The sequence below is a fragment of the Cetorhinus maximus genome, chromosome 16 (assembly GCF_964194155.1).
Source record: "Cetorhinus maximus chromosome 16, sCetMax3.hap1.1, whole genome shotgun sequence".
Classification (NCBI taxonomy): Eukaryota; Metazoa; Chordata; class Chondrichthyes; order Lamniformes; family Cetorhinidae; genus Cetorhinus; species Cetorhinus maximus.
This window is the reverse complement of record NC_135894.1, coordinates 69,554,728-69,570,450: the sequence shown is the minus strand read 5'-3', so window position 1 is coordinate 69,570,450 and position 15,723 is coordinate 69,554,728. Positions and strand designations below refer to the sequence as shown.

General features: G+C 38.7%; 1 protein-coding gene across 3 annotated transcripts in view; it reads left to right on the top strand.

Moving 5' to 3' along the window:
* The window catches only part of LOC144691962 (protein maelstrom homolog), a 75,366-nt gene extending 61,374 nt beyond the window's left edge, over nucleotides 1-13,992 (top strand). For 2 of the 3 annotated variants that reach the window (XM_078560538.1, XM_078560536.1), the window contains exons 6-12: nucleotides 1,952-2,082; nucleotides 3,143-3,197; nucleotides 4,568-4,709; nucleotides 8,006-8,068; nucleotides 8,436-8,565; nucleotides 11,618-11,699; nucleotides 13,404-13,992. In XM_078560538.1, the coding sequence (XP_078416664.1) occupies nucleotides 1,952-2,082; nucleotides 3,143-3,197; nucleotides 4,568-4,709; nucleotides 8,006-8,068; nucleotides 8,436-8,565; nucleotides 11,618-11,699; nucleotides 13,404-13,531 (731 nt within the window). In that variant the 3' untranslated portion in view covers nucleotides 13,532-13,992. The remainder of the gene's footprint in view (nucleotides 1-1,951; nucleotides 2,083-3,142; nucleotides 3,198-4,567; nucleotides 4,710-8,005; nucleotides 8,069-8,435; nucleotides 8,566-11,617; nucleotides 11,700-13,403) is intronic. The other variant, XM_078560537.1, reaches the window with a different exon arrangement.
* Nucleotides 13,993-15,723: the final 1,731 nt, after the last annotated feature.

The window sequence follows — 15,723 nt, the reverse complement described above, 5'->3', positions numbered from 1 at the left end:
AAATTGGCCTCAACGTTTAAAAATCTACGCTTCAAGGACAATCAAAGGCACTTTATCGTATTTTCTTTTAACTTTTTTATTGGACTCTTTAACTTCCCTTACTTCTGATACGTGTGTGTGAGAGACATCACGTTTTTATTATTTTTTTCCTCTGGTTTAGTGGTTAATAAATTTGCTCTTTCTTTAACTCAAAACTTTATTTGATTTGCTCCTTATTGCTCACAGCTTAAATAGTTAAATACTTTTGGATTTGGAAAAGGCATATCCTTGTGAAAAAGAAACTTCAACATTTGTTGTGACCAAGAGGCTGAATAGAGGGGAGCCAGTTCAGCCCTTCTCATCTGGTCATAACACTGGTCATAAATTCTATGATTGAAACTGGGAAAATTTCAATCTCCCTTGGATAGCTTTTATTTTCAAGTCTTCATCTAACACTGATACCAAATTGAGCCAAAGTATAAAAATAAAACTACCCAAGTATCCATAGCTTTACTATTGTAGAAACTTTACTAATATATAAAACTTGTATTTAAGTAAGATGTTCATTACTCCCCAACCCCCAGTCTACAGTATTCTCTTCCTGAAGCAAAGGGAAGATCATTTTTTTCTTAATATTACTGTGGGATACTTAAAGCAAGCTTATGGGGACTGTGTGTATGTATATATGTTTGCATGTGTATGTAGTTTAATTAAACTGCAGGCAGCCAGACTGCAAGGTTTGCATCATCAAAAGATTAGGCATTTGAAATGGAGATGGGTAAGCTAGGATAAAGTCTCAGCATATAGGGCATGAATGGAATTTGCATTTTTAGATAAGTTGAGAGGTTGTTTAGTTTTAAAAGGGACATGATAAGATGTTTACAACTGGCAAGATTAAACAAGGCATAGTTATTAAGTTTATAGTGCTGGCCATAATGACGACGTATAAGATTTTTATATTCTGGGAAATGTAACTTTCAAAGAAAGGTTGAAACAATGGGATTTACAAATCAAAAGGGAGAAAATATATTTAAAGAAAGATGGAAAGCTGTGTGGGCGTGGCCATGTGAGATCTTGAAAAGTGCACTGTGTGAAACAGACTTGTGGGACAAGCATCTAACCACCCTGGGGTTGGTTGCTCTTCCAGTAATCAAGGTTTTGTTAAAAGCCTTTGGAGTTCCATTGTCAAGTGAGAGGAGGAAAGAGGCTGTGAAATCCCTCCCTTGCAGCAACAGTGGGTGCTTGTGGTAATATTGTTGGATGTTTTATAGATTAAGAATCCATTTGGACTGTTGCCTGGAAGGGGTGTGTAGTCGGAAGTCTAGTTAAGTAGAAACCTTGTGAGAACTGTTACAAAACTAAATGTAATTGTAGTATTGTGTGTTTAAGTTTTCTTTTGTTAATGTTTTAATTTAATCTTTAAAATCTCAAAAGGTGGTAGTGGACTCATTACTTCTGACTTCAGTGCACAAACTTCTCGTAATAAAGACAAATTGCAAAATTCTTGTGGTAGCGTGGCCAAGTTTCCTTTTGGGATTTGGTCAACCTGGCAAATACCACCTGCCATATCATAACACTGAGCTCTCAGTTTAACTCTACTTTTACTAATTTCTGACTAATATACCTTATTCTAATTGTTCTGTATCTTTTTTTTGAAAGCATTTGGCTGTTTCTCTGTCTACCAAGCCTCATTGTCCATTTTAGAGGTAGTGCCAAAATTTGAATAATTGGCCTTTGGCTGTAAATTGCCTTCAGAGGGCAAGTTTCTGCTAGTTAAATGCCAGAGCTTGATTGGAAATGGTCAAAATAAATATTTTTTTAAATTATAAAAGTATTCAGCTCACTGTGACATGGAATGGGAAACAACAAAAAATTTGCGGAAGGAATCTTTGATAAGATGCTGTTAACTAAATCTAGGTGATGCTTATGTAAAAGTAATTTGTTACAATTAAAAACACATTTTCTTTGTTAGGTGATGCCACTCACAAAATTCCACTTTCAAACTTTGAACTTGCTAATTCCAATTACCGTGACACCTTTCAACGGTTCTTTACTTTTCTGAGGCCAGTACAAAGCAGTGGTTTCCTTCCAGTTTACTGTAAGGTAATATTGATATAATTTTGCATGGAAAATTTTCACTGTTTACTTAAAGAAATACCTGTTGTTATAAGGGAGGGAGGAAATAGAGGTGCAATTACTGAGCTTTGCCCTTGGGACCCTCAAGCCATGGGGGAAGAATATTAGTGTAAAGAAATGTTAACTGCCAGACAAATATTAAACCAAAGATAAAAGCAAAAAACTGCGGATGCTGGAAATCCAAAATAAAAATACCTGGAAAAACTCAGCGGGTCTGGCAGTATCTGCGGAGAGGAACACAGTTAACGTTTTGAGTCCGTATGACTCTTCAACAGAACTAAGTAAAAATAGAAAAGAGATGAAATATAAGCTGGTTTAAGGGATGGGGGTGGGCGGGGGGTGGTGGTAGAGCTGGATAGAGGGCCAGTGTTAGGTGGAGATAGCCAAAAGATGTCATAGACAAAATACTAAACCAGATTATTTATAATTTTGCAACTGTTTCAGCAAACTCCATGCCCTAAGTCGTCATTACTACATGTGACAGTTAGTGCATTTCAATTGTTTGTAAAATGCATTAACCTAATTTGAGAGCCACGAGATGCTGCATCAGTGCAGGTCTCTCAACTAGTCAAACTTGTTTAAACTAGCTTTTACCACCAGAAGAGTTTGTTTTATTGAAGTAACTACATGATAAAACTTGTCTTCTAGTTTATTTCCACCAGGTTCTATAATTCCCCATACCAGTATTTCTACTGGATTAACATCGTAGTGCAACAGACAAGCCAATAGTCATATTGTCTTAATTTTTAATTGAAAATTAGATTGACACCAAGAAAAATTTTATTATGATTTCCCAAGTTATATAGCACCAATTCAGCTGGGGAAAAGGACTTTGCAGTCACTGGCTGAATGCTGGTGAAATTTTGATTGTTGGTTCTAATTTATTTCTATACTATGCATTGGTAGTAGTCATGACAATTGAATGAGCACTGGTCTGCCGGTAGAGAGAAGCTATTCATGTATAAGCATATTTTAATTGTTAATGAGCATCTCTTTAAAATTAAAATCTGTTTATTTTCAATTCTAGTTGGCTGAGTGCTTCAGAGTGAATTGGTGTCTGAACTGGTTAGCCAGCAAAGCAGGTATGCTACTTGTTATTTTTCTTACCAGTTTATTTTTAAAACAAGTATGAGACGACTATATATTGATCATAGTGAACAGAAAGACTCTGTTAGAATTTTCCTGATCTGGAAGACTCAAATTTGTTTTTTCCTCTGATTATTGAATTTGCAATTTCAACATAAAAAGCCACTGCCTTGAGAAAGCTAATACTAGTTAATTGTAGTTATGGGAGTATTTCATGTGAGGAATTAAACTGGAAATTATAGATTTGAATGACAACTAATGTGAGTTCAAGAATATAATGATACAGATGAGTATAATGAGTTGTCTTATTGCTGAATCCCAGATATTTTACATACAATAATGGCACCTCCATTTTATTTTGTATGTTAATGATGCTTCAATTTCTGTGTCAAGGTTCAGAAATACAGAAGAATCTTGTTTTGAGACCACTGATCTGTGTCTGATTTGAAATTTGACAAGTGTAAGACCACCTTGTTGGCCAACACTAGCTTCCTGTGCAAAACCATCTTTTGGAACTTCATTTTAATCTTTACAAGACCCAGAGGGTCAGGCTGTACATTTCTAACACCAAAAACATTGTCAGGACGTACTTCAAAACTGACCGTCAAACAATTTCACCATTCAGCCAGTGACTAAGATGTGAATGCAAACTACTTTTCCCCAGTTTGAGAGTGTTGTGCTGTATAACTTGGGATATCATTATACATTTTTTTTTACTAGTGTCAAACTGTACCTATTGGCAACACCAGGTGAGCACACTTTGTTTGAAGTACTCCTCCATTATTAGTGGAAAAAATGATATAATCTGACGTCTTTTAAAAAAATTTATACTTACCTGGTTACTAACATTGTCATATAGTGGTACAGCATTTATATAGAACCTTTTAATGTAGAAAAATGTCCTATGGTGCATCTGTTGCAAGGAATTAATTGATGCCAAGCTAAAGAGAAAAGATTGAGCTGTGACCTGAAGTTGTGGTTAAAGGGGTGGGTTTTAAAAAGGATCCTAAAGGAGTGGTGGGCATGGAGGAGTTAACAGAGTGGATTCCAGATCATGGGGACTAGGTGACTAAAGGTTCGGTTGCCAGTGGTGGCTTGAAGGGTAAGAGAGAGTTTGACCCTCCGGGCAGTCCCATTCAGTTGAAGAGGGTGCTCCCAATGTCCAGAATTTATATAATTCATTCTTAAATTATTTGGTGGTTGCAAAATCCCTTTTATGAATGCAATGTGCCTATGGTTGACAGCTATTCACAGAACATCCTATATTTGTGCTTTTCTCATAGAAATAATAGGGGTGGCTGGGATAATGTTCCATTATTTTCTTCAGAATTAGTCAATTTCCTAATTTTCCAAATTTTTATAACAGGTAGTAGCACTCCAGTGAATGTTTTTGAGCTAGAAGAGCTGATAGAAAAACTTTACGAGCACAAACTAAAAGAAAAACCTTCCAAAGCCAGTATGGAGAGAATGCTGGATGTAATGGTTTATGATTATGCCACTAATACTAGGTATGTGCATTAAAAATACACCCCTTTTTTAAATACATAAGAATGTAAGAAATGATAGCATGAGGGAAATCCATTCAGCTAGGTAAAACAAAACTTCCTTTCATTTTGCTGTCTTGAATGGCGCTATACTCATAAGCTTATTGGCTGCTGGTCTTGTGCACAGTCCTGACTTATTCTAAGTTTGTTAAAATTTACAAAGGGCATAGAGCATTATTCCTCAGAGTTAAGACCTGACTGTTAGAACACAGATTATTGGACTGGAATAGATCTCTTGATTCAGCAAAAAAAAAAATTGGTTAGCAAGAGAGTGAAAATACAGGATATAAGTACCCCAGTCTCTATGAAGATCAAAGAAATGAATAATTTGAGGAAGGGTGCTGGACTTTCTAGAACTCTCACCACTTTTAAGAATCAGATTAATCCCAATTTCTGATCCATATCACAAACAGTCTTTCACAAAATCTCCTCTTTGTTTCTGTACATGACTGGGGAGAATGACACACCCAGTTCCACTTGTGTTCTTTCCAGTGATTTGTACAAATTAAGAAATTCCTTTGCCCTTCCTTAAACTAATCACTTAATTATCAAGGTTTTGTTTAATGCTACATCTGTTATCCTTCAATGTCTCATTAGCTACTTAAACACTGAACATTAAATAGATATAAATATTGAAACAGTGCAGTGCAGAGTTTCTGTTGAGATTGTCTCAACAGCAGACTTGCTTTTAACAACTAGGCCTTGCAAATCCTTTGACTCTGTAATGGAGCACAGTGAGGTTGATTTTGGCGGGGGAGGGGGATGGTCAGCCCAGAGTGCAGAGGGAAATGCTAGCATGGGAATATGCACATACCCACACACTTATGCTCATCTGCTCAAAATTGTCATAACAATGCTGTACTTATGCAGATAACTAGGCTGTATTGTTGGAACTAAGTGTGCTTGTTTAGTCATAGTGTACTATCTGCTCCCTTCAAAGAGCTGTGAAAACAATCCTGCAGTTAAAACCACTCAGTACAGCACTGTCATCTCCAAGTGCTCAAGTTGTAACTAGCACAGACAATACTCACTTCCATTTTAAGATCAGTGAAGTTGATAAGCAATTGGTGAGGTACAGAGCAGTGATGAGGTGGATATCAGTAGAGACACTGGGGGTTGATGGACCAACTGATGCACGTTGGAGTTCTAACAAGTGCATCAACTGATTTCAGTGGGCCTGTTTTCAAAATGGTGGCTGCTATACCAGCAGGACTATAATGAAGAGTCACTTACCACCTTCTGTACAAGAATAAAAGGTGGTAGAGTGGGTAAGTTTAACATGAGATATGTACTGCCATTTCCCTTATTCGTAATATTGGAGTAATGGCTGGCTACATTGTAGTCTGCTATTGACAATAACACAACATTAATGACAATAGCACAACATCAATGACAACTGGAGTGGAAAATCCAGTTACATAGGCTTTACAGCACAAACCAAGCAGGAAGGTACGATTCCAAGACTTCATAGCTGCTTGCTGTTCTATGCTCAAGCTGACCTTTGGTGAGGAAACTCCCTGCAGCAGTGATATGTCTGGGGTGACCGAGGTGCAGGTGCCTGTACTTGATACCTGATGTGTGCTTTGGAAAGTAATGAGCTTCTAGCAGCTCCATAAATGGAGTTCCAGCGCTGATGTAGGTGCATTCATGTTAATTGTAGACGCAGATAGTGGGTCTTCTATATCCCTTCAACTGGTTAATTAGAAACAAAAACACAAAATGCTAGAAAAACTCAGCAGGTTTAGCAGCATCTGTGGAGAGAGAAACAGTGTTAACGTTTTGAGTCCATGTGACCCTTCTTCAGAGCTTTGCCTTTAACTAGTTAATTAGCTTTAGCTATGCAGCCAACACCAGATACTAATCAGCTGGAAGAACACTGGAGATGGAGCACAATAAACACAGAAGTTCTTCAGTCATAAGAGACCGTATCAAGAAGACATATTAATCACATACAGTATCACCACTATATAATTTAATAAAATCGATTAATTTTCACTACATTCTTTTGGTCCATTATTCATTTATTATGAAAGAAAGAAAGTGTCAATGTTCAAAAAGAAAATTAGTTACTAACTTTGATGTCACTGGAAGGCTGATGGTGACCTTCACTGCTACTGGAAGTGCATTACAGGTGACTCCTTTTCCCCTGCAAATCTTTGTAGGTCAGCTTGCTTACTAGAATTGCAGTCTCTTCTGAAGTGCTTCTCTGTCATGCTCTGGTAACTGGTTCTGTTACGCATGCTGCTGAATTAGGAACTGGTGCAAAGTGGGCTCCTATGCCTTCTGTGTTGCCAGCTGTCCTCTGCTCCAGTACTACATACTAAGCAAAGAGTGCAACATCTTTCTGAGCAAAAAAGAAATTCTTTAGTCCTGCTGTAATTTTCCAGGATGGCTCTGATCACCTAGTTCACTATGCTATATCTAACTTGTAGTATTTTACTTTTAAATGTATGCAGTCTCAATCAACAAAAGTAAGTTTTAGCACTCTGCATTTTTTTTTACTTATTCTTTGATGGGACATGGGTGTTGCTGGCAAAGTCAGCATTTGGCCATCCTTAATTGCCATTGAACTTGGTGGCTTGCCAGCTCTTTTCTGGGGGCAGCTAAGGGCCAACCCTGTTGCTGTGGATCTGGAGTTACATGTAGGCTAGACTGGGGATATGGATGACAAATTTCCTTCCCTAAAGGACATTAGTGAACCAGATGTGTTTTTACAACAGTCGATGATAGTTTCATGGTCACCATTACCGGGTCTAGCTTTCAATTCCAGATTTTATTAATTGAACTCAAATTCCATCGGCTGCAATGGTGGGATTTGAACTCATGCCCCCTGGGCAATAGCCTGGGCCTGTGACATTACCACTACGCCAATGTCTCCCCCAAAATTAAAAACAAACATTAAACTACATTAAGTTTATTTATGGGAGGAATGATCAAAGCACCTCTAAACGTGGATCAGTAGATTGTTGATGCTCTATGTTCATTTCACCATGTTTTAATCCAGTTTGCTTTGTTAAAATTTGTGCAGCTGAGAATTTCAACTCTCACTGCAACTAACTTAATGGAAATCAGTTTCTAAAGCAAGGATGTCCTCTTTTGAATTCTAGCTGATTGACCGCCTCCAACGTATTATCTGACACTTCAGCATGATGTAATGTTATGCCATGCAAAATATTGAATTTGACCAAGTCATAATGTCAGTGTGATTCTTAGGGATTTATTGAGCCTATAAATGTTTACCTCTATTTCTTTCTCCCAAGGTGTAAATGGCATGATGAGCATGACGTAGTGTACTGTGCCTTAGCAACAACCAAGAAATATGCGTAAGTGAAATCTTGACATTTTCTCCAGGAAAATTGCTGTTTTTTCTGTGCCTGCTATATAAGGCACAACACTAATGTTTGAAAGGCTTTTTGCTTCCATTTATTTACCAATATAATACAAAATAGTAATTCTAGTGGATAAGAGCAGCTGTGATAGAATAACTGATTTCAGTGCAGCACTAATCATTGCACTCTAATCATTGTATTTGGGTACTTTTTTGTGTTGTGTCCACAATTCATTGCACAATGTTTTAGTAATGTGCTGGTAGCATCCAGTCAAGGATCTATAGTGCATGGGTATTTCAGTAAAATGGAGTGGTTAAGGTAGCTACAAATCAAATCTGATCATCTTTATTGCACATTTTAGGTATTGCATCAGTGATTCTTTGGCTTCCATCTATAAATTTCAGATTACATCAGCACACATCCCAAAAAAGGACTTGACTTACGGCACTAAGTTGAACCCTAAGGTGTTAGTACTGGACCATTACTACCAGGTATCCCTTCAATAGTTTCAATTACTCAGTAAATCCTTTTCCCCTTTCTGGAAGAAAAAAGTTGACAGTGATGTAAATTACACTGCATTTTGGCCTTCGGGCTGTGAATGTGTTCTTGAATAAAATACCATTATAATTACAAAATTTGAAAATTCCTTCTATATCATTGCTATCTTGCATCCCCAAAGGATTCTAAATGCTAGCAATTTTTTCATAAGATTAAGGGGAGATGTTGGTGTGGTGGTAATGTCACTAGACTAGTAACCCAGAAGACCAGGCTAATGCTTTGGGTCAGCTGGTGGAATTTAAATTCAATTAATGAAAAAATCTGTAATATAAAGCTAGTCTCAGTAATGGTGACTATGCTAGATTGTTGTAAAAACCCATCTAGTTCACTCGTGGCAAGTAGCTATCATAATGTCAATAATGTTATTGGAATTTTTTGTAAAATAGAGTTTAGTGGTGTCTGTGTCTATGTGTGTGTGTCTTAATTGGATTAAAGCCAACTGGTCTAGTAGCTTTAATGTATAGAAGAGAAGTAGGTTTCAAATGGTAATTAGATAAACATAGGGAAATTAAAGGTGAGGTGTAAAGGGGGCAATTTGCATTTTTTAATAGACCATTCAAAACAACGAGTTAAATATTACACCTAGCCAGGTGAAGCTCGGAAACAATGGGCAGAATCTTCCGTTTGGCGTGCGGGGGCGGGCCCCGCATGCTGACGCGCCATTCCAATCTTCAGTTTAGTGGGCGTGCACCGGAGTCAGCTGCGTGCCCGCCGAACTGTCAAAGGCCTGTTATGGCCATTAATGAACTAATTAAAGTACTTGTCAGGGCTGCCCATCCAACCTTAAGGTTGGTGGGCAGGCGAAGAGCCCAGACGGCCTTCGCATTTTTCATGGAACCTCATCCACAGGCGAGGTGAGGTTTCATGAAGGATTTATTAATGAAATAAAAATTTTTATAAAAATTTATAAATATGTCCCAGCTCATGTGACACTGTCACATGAGGGGACACATCTGAATAATTTTTTCTTTTTCAATTTTACGTAATGAAATTAATCTCCTTGAGGCAGCTCCGTGATTTTGTGTGCATGCGTGAAAGAGCGCAGGCCCCAACTCTCTCCCTCCACCCCCCATCCCCGCCTGCACGGGTAATGCTAAGCACGTCATTTGGGCGGGACTTAATTGGCCCACTCACGTAAAATGGTGGCGCGCAGCCAATCGCAGGTGGCGATCAGCTCTGCATCTGCTCCCGACCGGCCCGCCCAATAGGGAGAAAATTCTCCCCAATGTGCTTATTTTTTTTCAAAGCTTACTAGTAAAGTGGGTATTATGAAAGGATTTTATTGTTACAAGATTTAAAGTTTAAAAAAACCTAGTGACAATGAGAATTTGCTTTCAAAGAGGAAAATATGTATAAAGGAAGAGAAGGCTGTTGGTAAAAGGAGGAGGGATTCTAAGATCTAAAGCCCCCCCAGCTTGTAAGCCTCAAGTCTGTCTGCAAGGACCCAGAGCTGAAAGAAACTCATTTTGAATGCAACTGTCCAGGGTGTGCTTTGCCAGGGGCCTGTTTAAATCTGTGTTTTACTGTTGCCCTACCAGGGGTATAACTGAGAGTCAGATTAATTAGGGGATTTTTGTAGATATAGTGGTAATTTTGTAGACACATGTATGTGCTTACAATCTTCCTTATATTAATAAATGTTTAAGTTAGTTTTATAGAAAACCTCTTGAGACTCGGTGGTCTTATTACTACTGAATTCAAAGCCTACATCTCAAAACACACAAATTGCAAAAATGGGTTATGACAGTTGTTTCAAGTTTCCCTCTGGGATTTGAGCAACTCAGCCTTAACCATCGGCTGTATCATAATACATGTCCTTAATGGAAGGAAATCTGGCATCCTTACCTGGTCTGACTTTGTTGTGGATCTGGTGTAACATCTAAGTGGTTGACTCCTATAACTGCCCTCTGAAATGGCCTAGCAAGCTACTCGTTTCAAAGGCAATTAGGGATGGGCAACAACTGCTGGCCTCGGCAGAGACACCCACATCCCTTGAAAGAATAAAGGGAAAAAAAGTATAAGATTAGTGAATATAGGACAGGGAAGGATCTTTTCTGGGTGTTGGGGGCTTCCTTTAGAATCCAAGATAATCTTGGCCCAGTATTACTCAATGGTAGTTCACAGTGCAAAACTAGTCATAATTCTCATCCTGAGACCATAGAAATGAGCTCTGAGAGAAATGAAGTTGTCACACTTAAGTGGCTCTTCTAAGATGGGTGCTGGAAGATGTGTGGTATGTTGTTATTGAATACCTAATGGGGGATTGTTTGATCACAAATTTCACTTATTGTGCCTAATGTTGTAGTTGCTATTATTAAGTTTTTAGCACCATCTGCCTTGTGTCCAAGTTAGAAAAGAATAATTTTATAAATAGAATTCTCATGTCACTGGGAGTCAGAATTTTTCAAGCATATTGTACGCTTTGTGTTCTTTGTTTTCAACAAGTGTTAAAGGAGCTTCCCAGATATACCTTAAAAAAAAAATCTGTCAGGAAGATTGCTGGCACTATATATTAAAAAATTATTTTTGAGATCTATTAAATAGTCACCCTGATGGCTCACTGGAGAAACTTACAGGCGCAGTGATGCAGACTAGAAAGGTTCCAAATTTAACCCATGATCTATGATGATTCAGCAGATCTGTACTAGGATGGCACTATGAATCCTACAGAGGGAAAGAATTAATCAGGCTTTCCTGCATCTCCCCAGTGGAAAATACAAGCAAACTTTTGCTACAGCTGAGATTGGGCTCTATTGTGATGGCTGTCATGGCAATTCTTCTATAAGCTCTCATGTCAAGAATGGCTAATTGGGTAAGATACCGGGTGCAAACATCTGTGGAGCTGTAGCCCAGAGGTTTGGTGAGAAAATGTCGTAATTTAGGAGGGGAAGATTAATTTATGTAAACCACCGGAAAGGACTTTTAAATGAATAATTTAGCAAAAACAAAGTAAAATTGAAAATAATTTTCTGATCTTTTTGAAAGCAGTCAAAACCTACTGAGAATAATTTGACTAGACGATATTTTCATTCGCCCATTGAAGCTACAACTTCTAGCGTCTCCAGTGGTAAGCAGAAATGATTTTTTCCTGAATACTTACAAACTGCTTTAATTATCCTAAATTTCAATTCAGTGCAAAGTAAATATGGAACTTATTGTATATGCAAAACATTGACCGGTTTGTTGCCATTTGACCTAGATGGACATTTTTCTTCTAAAATTGAACTGTTGCTCAGTTCAGTAAAAATCAAATCTCAGTCCAGTGAGTTATTAGTAGTAGTAATATTCATTGTAATTCATCACAAAATATGTAAGATTCTGCTGCTTCCAATATGCTGCAAACTAGTCCATGTCCATATGCAGCAAGACCTGGACGGTATTCAGGCTTGGGCTGTTAAGTGGCAAGTAACATTTGCGCCACACAAGGGATAGGCAATGACCATCTCCAACAAGAATCTAACCATCTCCCCATGACATTCAGTGGCATTACCATTGCTGAATTCTCCCCTATCAACGTCCTGAGGGTTACCATTGACCCGGAAACTGAACTGGACCAGCCACGTAAATACTGTGGTGACAATAGCAAGTCAGAGTCTGGGAATTCTGCTGTGAGTAACTCTCCTCCTGACTCCCCAAAGCCTGTCCACCATCTACAAGGCACAAGTCATGAGTGTGATAGAATAGTCTCCACTTGCCTGGATCAGTGCAAACTCTTACCACTCAAGCAGCTTGACACCATCCACCACCTTTAAACATTCACTCCCTCCACTACCAACGCACAGTGGCTACACCGTGTACAACCAGAAGATGCACTGCAGCAACTCACCAAGGCTCTTTCAACAGCACCTTCCAAACCCACAGCCTTTACCTCCTCAAAGGCAGCAGACACATGGGAGCACCACCGCCTGCAAGTTCCCCTCCAAGCCATGTACCATCATGACTTGGAACTATGTAGCTGTTCCTTCACTGTTGCTGGGTCAAAATCGTAGAACTCCCTTCCTGACAGCACTATTGGTGTACCTACACAACATGGCCTGCAGTGGTTCAAGAAGGTGGTTCTCCACCATTTTCTCGAGGGCAGTTAGGAATGGGCAATAAATGCTGGCTTAGCCAGTGGCACCCATACCCTGTGAAAGAATAAAAAAAACAATTGGTTAAACGTCATGGCCACCATATATTTTGAATTGGCCCTTCGGTTGTAAATGGCTTTTTTGAGATGATGCAGGATAATGTTGAAACCTTGAATCATGAGAAAGCTAGATCTATAATTCAATGTTTTAAATAACCATGTACAGGTATTACTTTGAAAGAATCAACTTGTAAGGTTCTAAAAACTATCAAACAGTTTAAAATTAATTTTGGTAAATAGGTAGGTAGGTCAGGTGTTTCTCGTGTGTCGGTGCAGACTCGATGGGCCGAAGGGCCTCTTCTGCACCGTGTGATTCTGAGATTCCGAAACCAGTGAAAACAAGTGATTTGTCTAGTACACAAATAAATGCACTCATGTCTGCTCTCTGCATTGTACTCCAATGATGGGAAACTTGTATCTGATTTTTAACAAATAATGTACATGGTAATGGAATTGCATGTTTAATTTGTATAATGATGAATCAATTTGTTTCTCTTAAAAAAAACAAATCTAGGTATGGGCCAATGGTTTGCCAGTAATTAGCTTTGCTTACAACCATTTGAGTATTAAAATGTTTTTTTTATTTAACAGAAGATACAACCAATAGCTTACCGTGAAATAATGCCTTTTTGTATACCATAGATAAAAGTTGTGTTTCAGCACCCAATTTGAGGGATTATCCCATTGCAGCACAGTTTGGGAGAGGAAGAGGTGCTCTGGCTGCGTGGCTGAATTTTCCATCCCGCTCATCTCCAGGCTTTAAGCAGTAAATGTATTTAACAATATTCAAGACTGTTTAAAAAGAAAAGCATTTAATACAGCATTTGTTTTAACTTGATGTTTTGTTGCAAATATTTTTGCGCATGTAGCATAAGTAATACATTAGATGTGGGAATACCCCAATATCACAATGTGAAACTGCGCAGTTCATCGGGGATAGTATTTGCAATGATCACAATTGCATGATTGTAACAAGCTAAGATCATTTTTTTGCAAAATGTAAAGAAAGATGAATCTTCATAGAAAAATGCATAAGCCTTTGCAATTTTCAAATGATGTAATTTGATAATGAGAAATTGAGAAATACGTATTTAAAAAATACTATTCTTTATCTAAAGATGTGCAGATTTTGTTTTGTGGGAAAAATGACACTAAATTCCTGTGTTCATTTTGTGTTTTGAATGATTGTTCCTGTTAAACTTGTTAAATAAAAAAATTAGTTTAGCAAGCATTCTATTTTCTGGTTGTAGTGCAATAATTTGTAGAGTTGAAAATTATTTGGAAGTTAGTTTTTATTTTTTTTAAATAAACAAAGTGCTGACTAATGCTAGGCCAAAGGGCTAATGCTGAATTTTGAGTTGCATCTTTAGCAAACCAGGAAAAATTATCTATGTTGGATGAGCCAGCCAAGCAGAGACAGAATGAGATAAATGAAGCAATTTCTTTTATCATCATACCCTTTATTTTAGAATTTATGACCAATTTCTTTGTCAACAAGTTAACTTGAAAGTCATGATTGTTACTGGAATATTTTACTTTAGCCTCCTGCTGCAAAATGATCTTTACTTATAGAAGACGACCAAAATTGAACTCTGAAACTTTTCGATGAAAGAACTAATTCTAGGCGGTTGTGGTTAGTTTATATTTTCGGATCAAAATTAATTAATTTCCTAAAAAAAAAATAGAACTCTGGAACATTCGTGCACAAAAATATTTCAACAGAAGCTTTCATTGACTTCAGCCGCAATGCTGCAGCACTTCACAGTTCTGCCAAACTCTCAGGCCGCCACTCTCCCACTACCAAAGCCCAAGATGTTAGCAGTAATGGTAAATCTCCTGACATCCTTTGCTCCCCAATGCACCTAAAAACTAGAGGGTTGAATATTGAAGCGTTTTCCCATCACCTGCGATACTTACAGCAGAAACTCGTGGCCTTGTTTTCTGGAGTTTTTATATTCTCTGTCAAAGTTAGTGAATGAGTTGGAGCACTTCATGAAATTAACCCATCCCTGCTACCTACCCCCAATTACTGACCTGTCAGTGTACTCTCATTCATCAGCAGAGTAGTGGAAGGTGTTATCGACTGCTGTCCAGTGGCATTTACTCTTAAAACTTGTTCAGTGCTCAGTTTGGGCTACACCAGCACCAGAAAGCTGTAAAGTGCCTAATGAGAAGATGAGGTGCAGCTCCTCAAGTTTGCGTTGGGAACATGGTAGCAGGCCAAGGATAGAAATGTTGAGCATAAGACCAGGGTGGTGAATTGAAATGGCAAGCGACCGTAAGGCCAGGATCATGCTTGCGGGCTGAATGGAGGTGTTCTGCAAAGTGGTAAGCCAGTCTTTGTTTGGTTTCCCCAATTTAGAGGAGACCATAGTGAATACAGTAGACTAAGTTGAAAGAAGTACAGGTATAAACCGCTGCTTCCTCTGGAAGGAATTTTTGCGGCCTTGGACAGTGAGGGAGGGAGAGGGTAAAGGGGCAGGTGTTACACCTGCAAAAGCTTGGAGCGGTGCCATGGGAACGGGATGAGGTGTTGGGGGTGATAGGGGAGTGGACCCAGGGTGCTGGGGAGGGAATGGAATGCTGACAGGAGATGAGAGGGGAAGATGTTTGGTGGTGGCATCATGCTGGAGTTGGTGGAGATGGCAGAGGATAATTCTTTGAATGGTGGGGTGGAATGTGAGGACAAGAGGAGACCTATCATGGTTCTGGGAGGGACGGGAAGGGGTGAGGGCAGAAGTGCGGGAAATGGTTTGGATGCAGTTGAGGGCCCTGTTAACCACAGTGGGGTGGAATCCTCGGTTGAAGAAAAGGGAAGACATGGAAGTGCAGTTGTCCAAGATCCTGATCCCCAGTTTCATTCTTCGTCTCACCTGATACCTTAACAAAGAAACAACTTCCCTTCCTTCATGTGTTAAGGAACATGAGCTCCACCAACTTATGGCACTGATGCCCTCTGGGC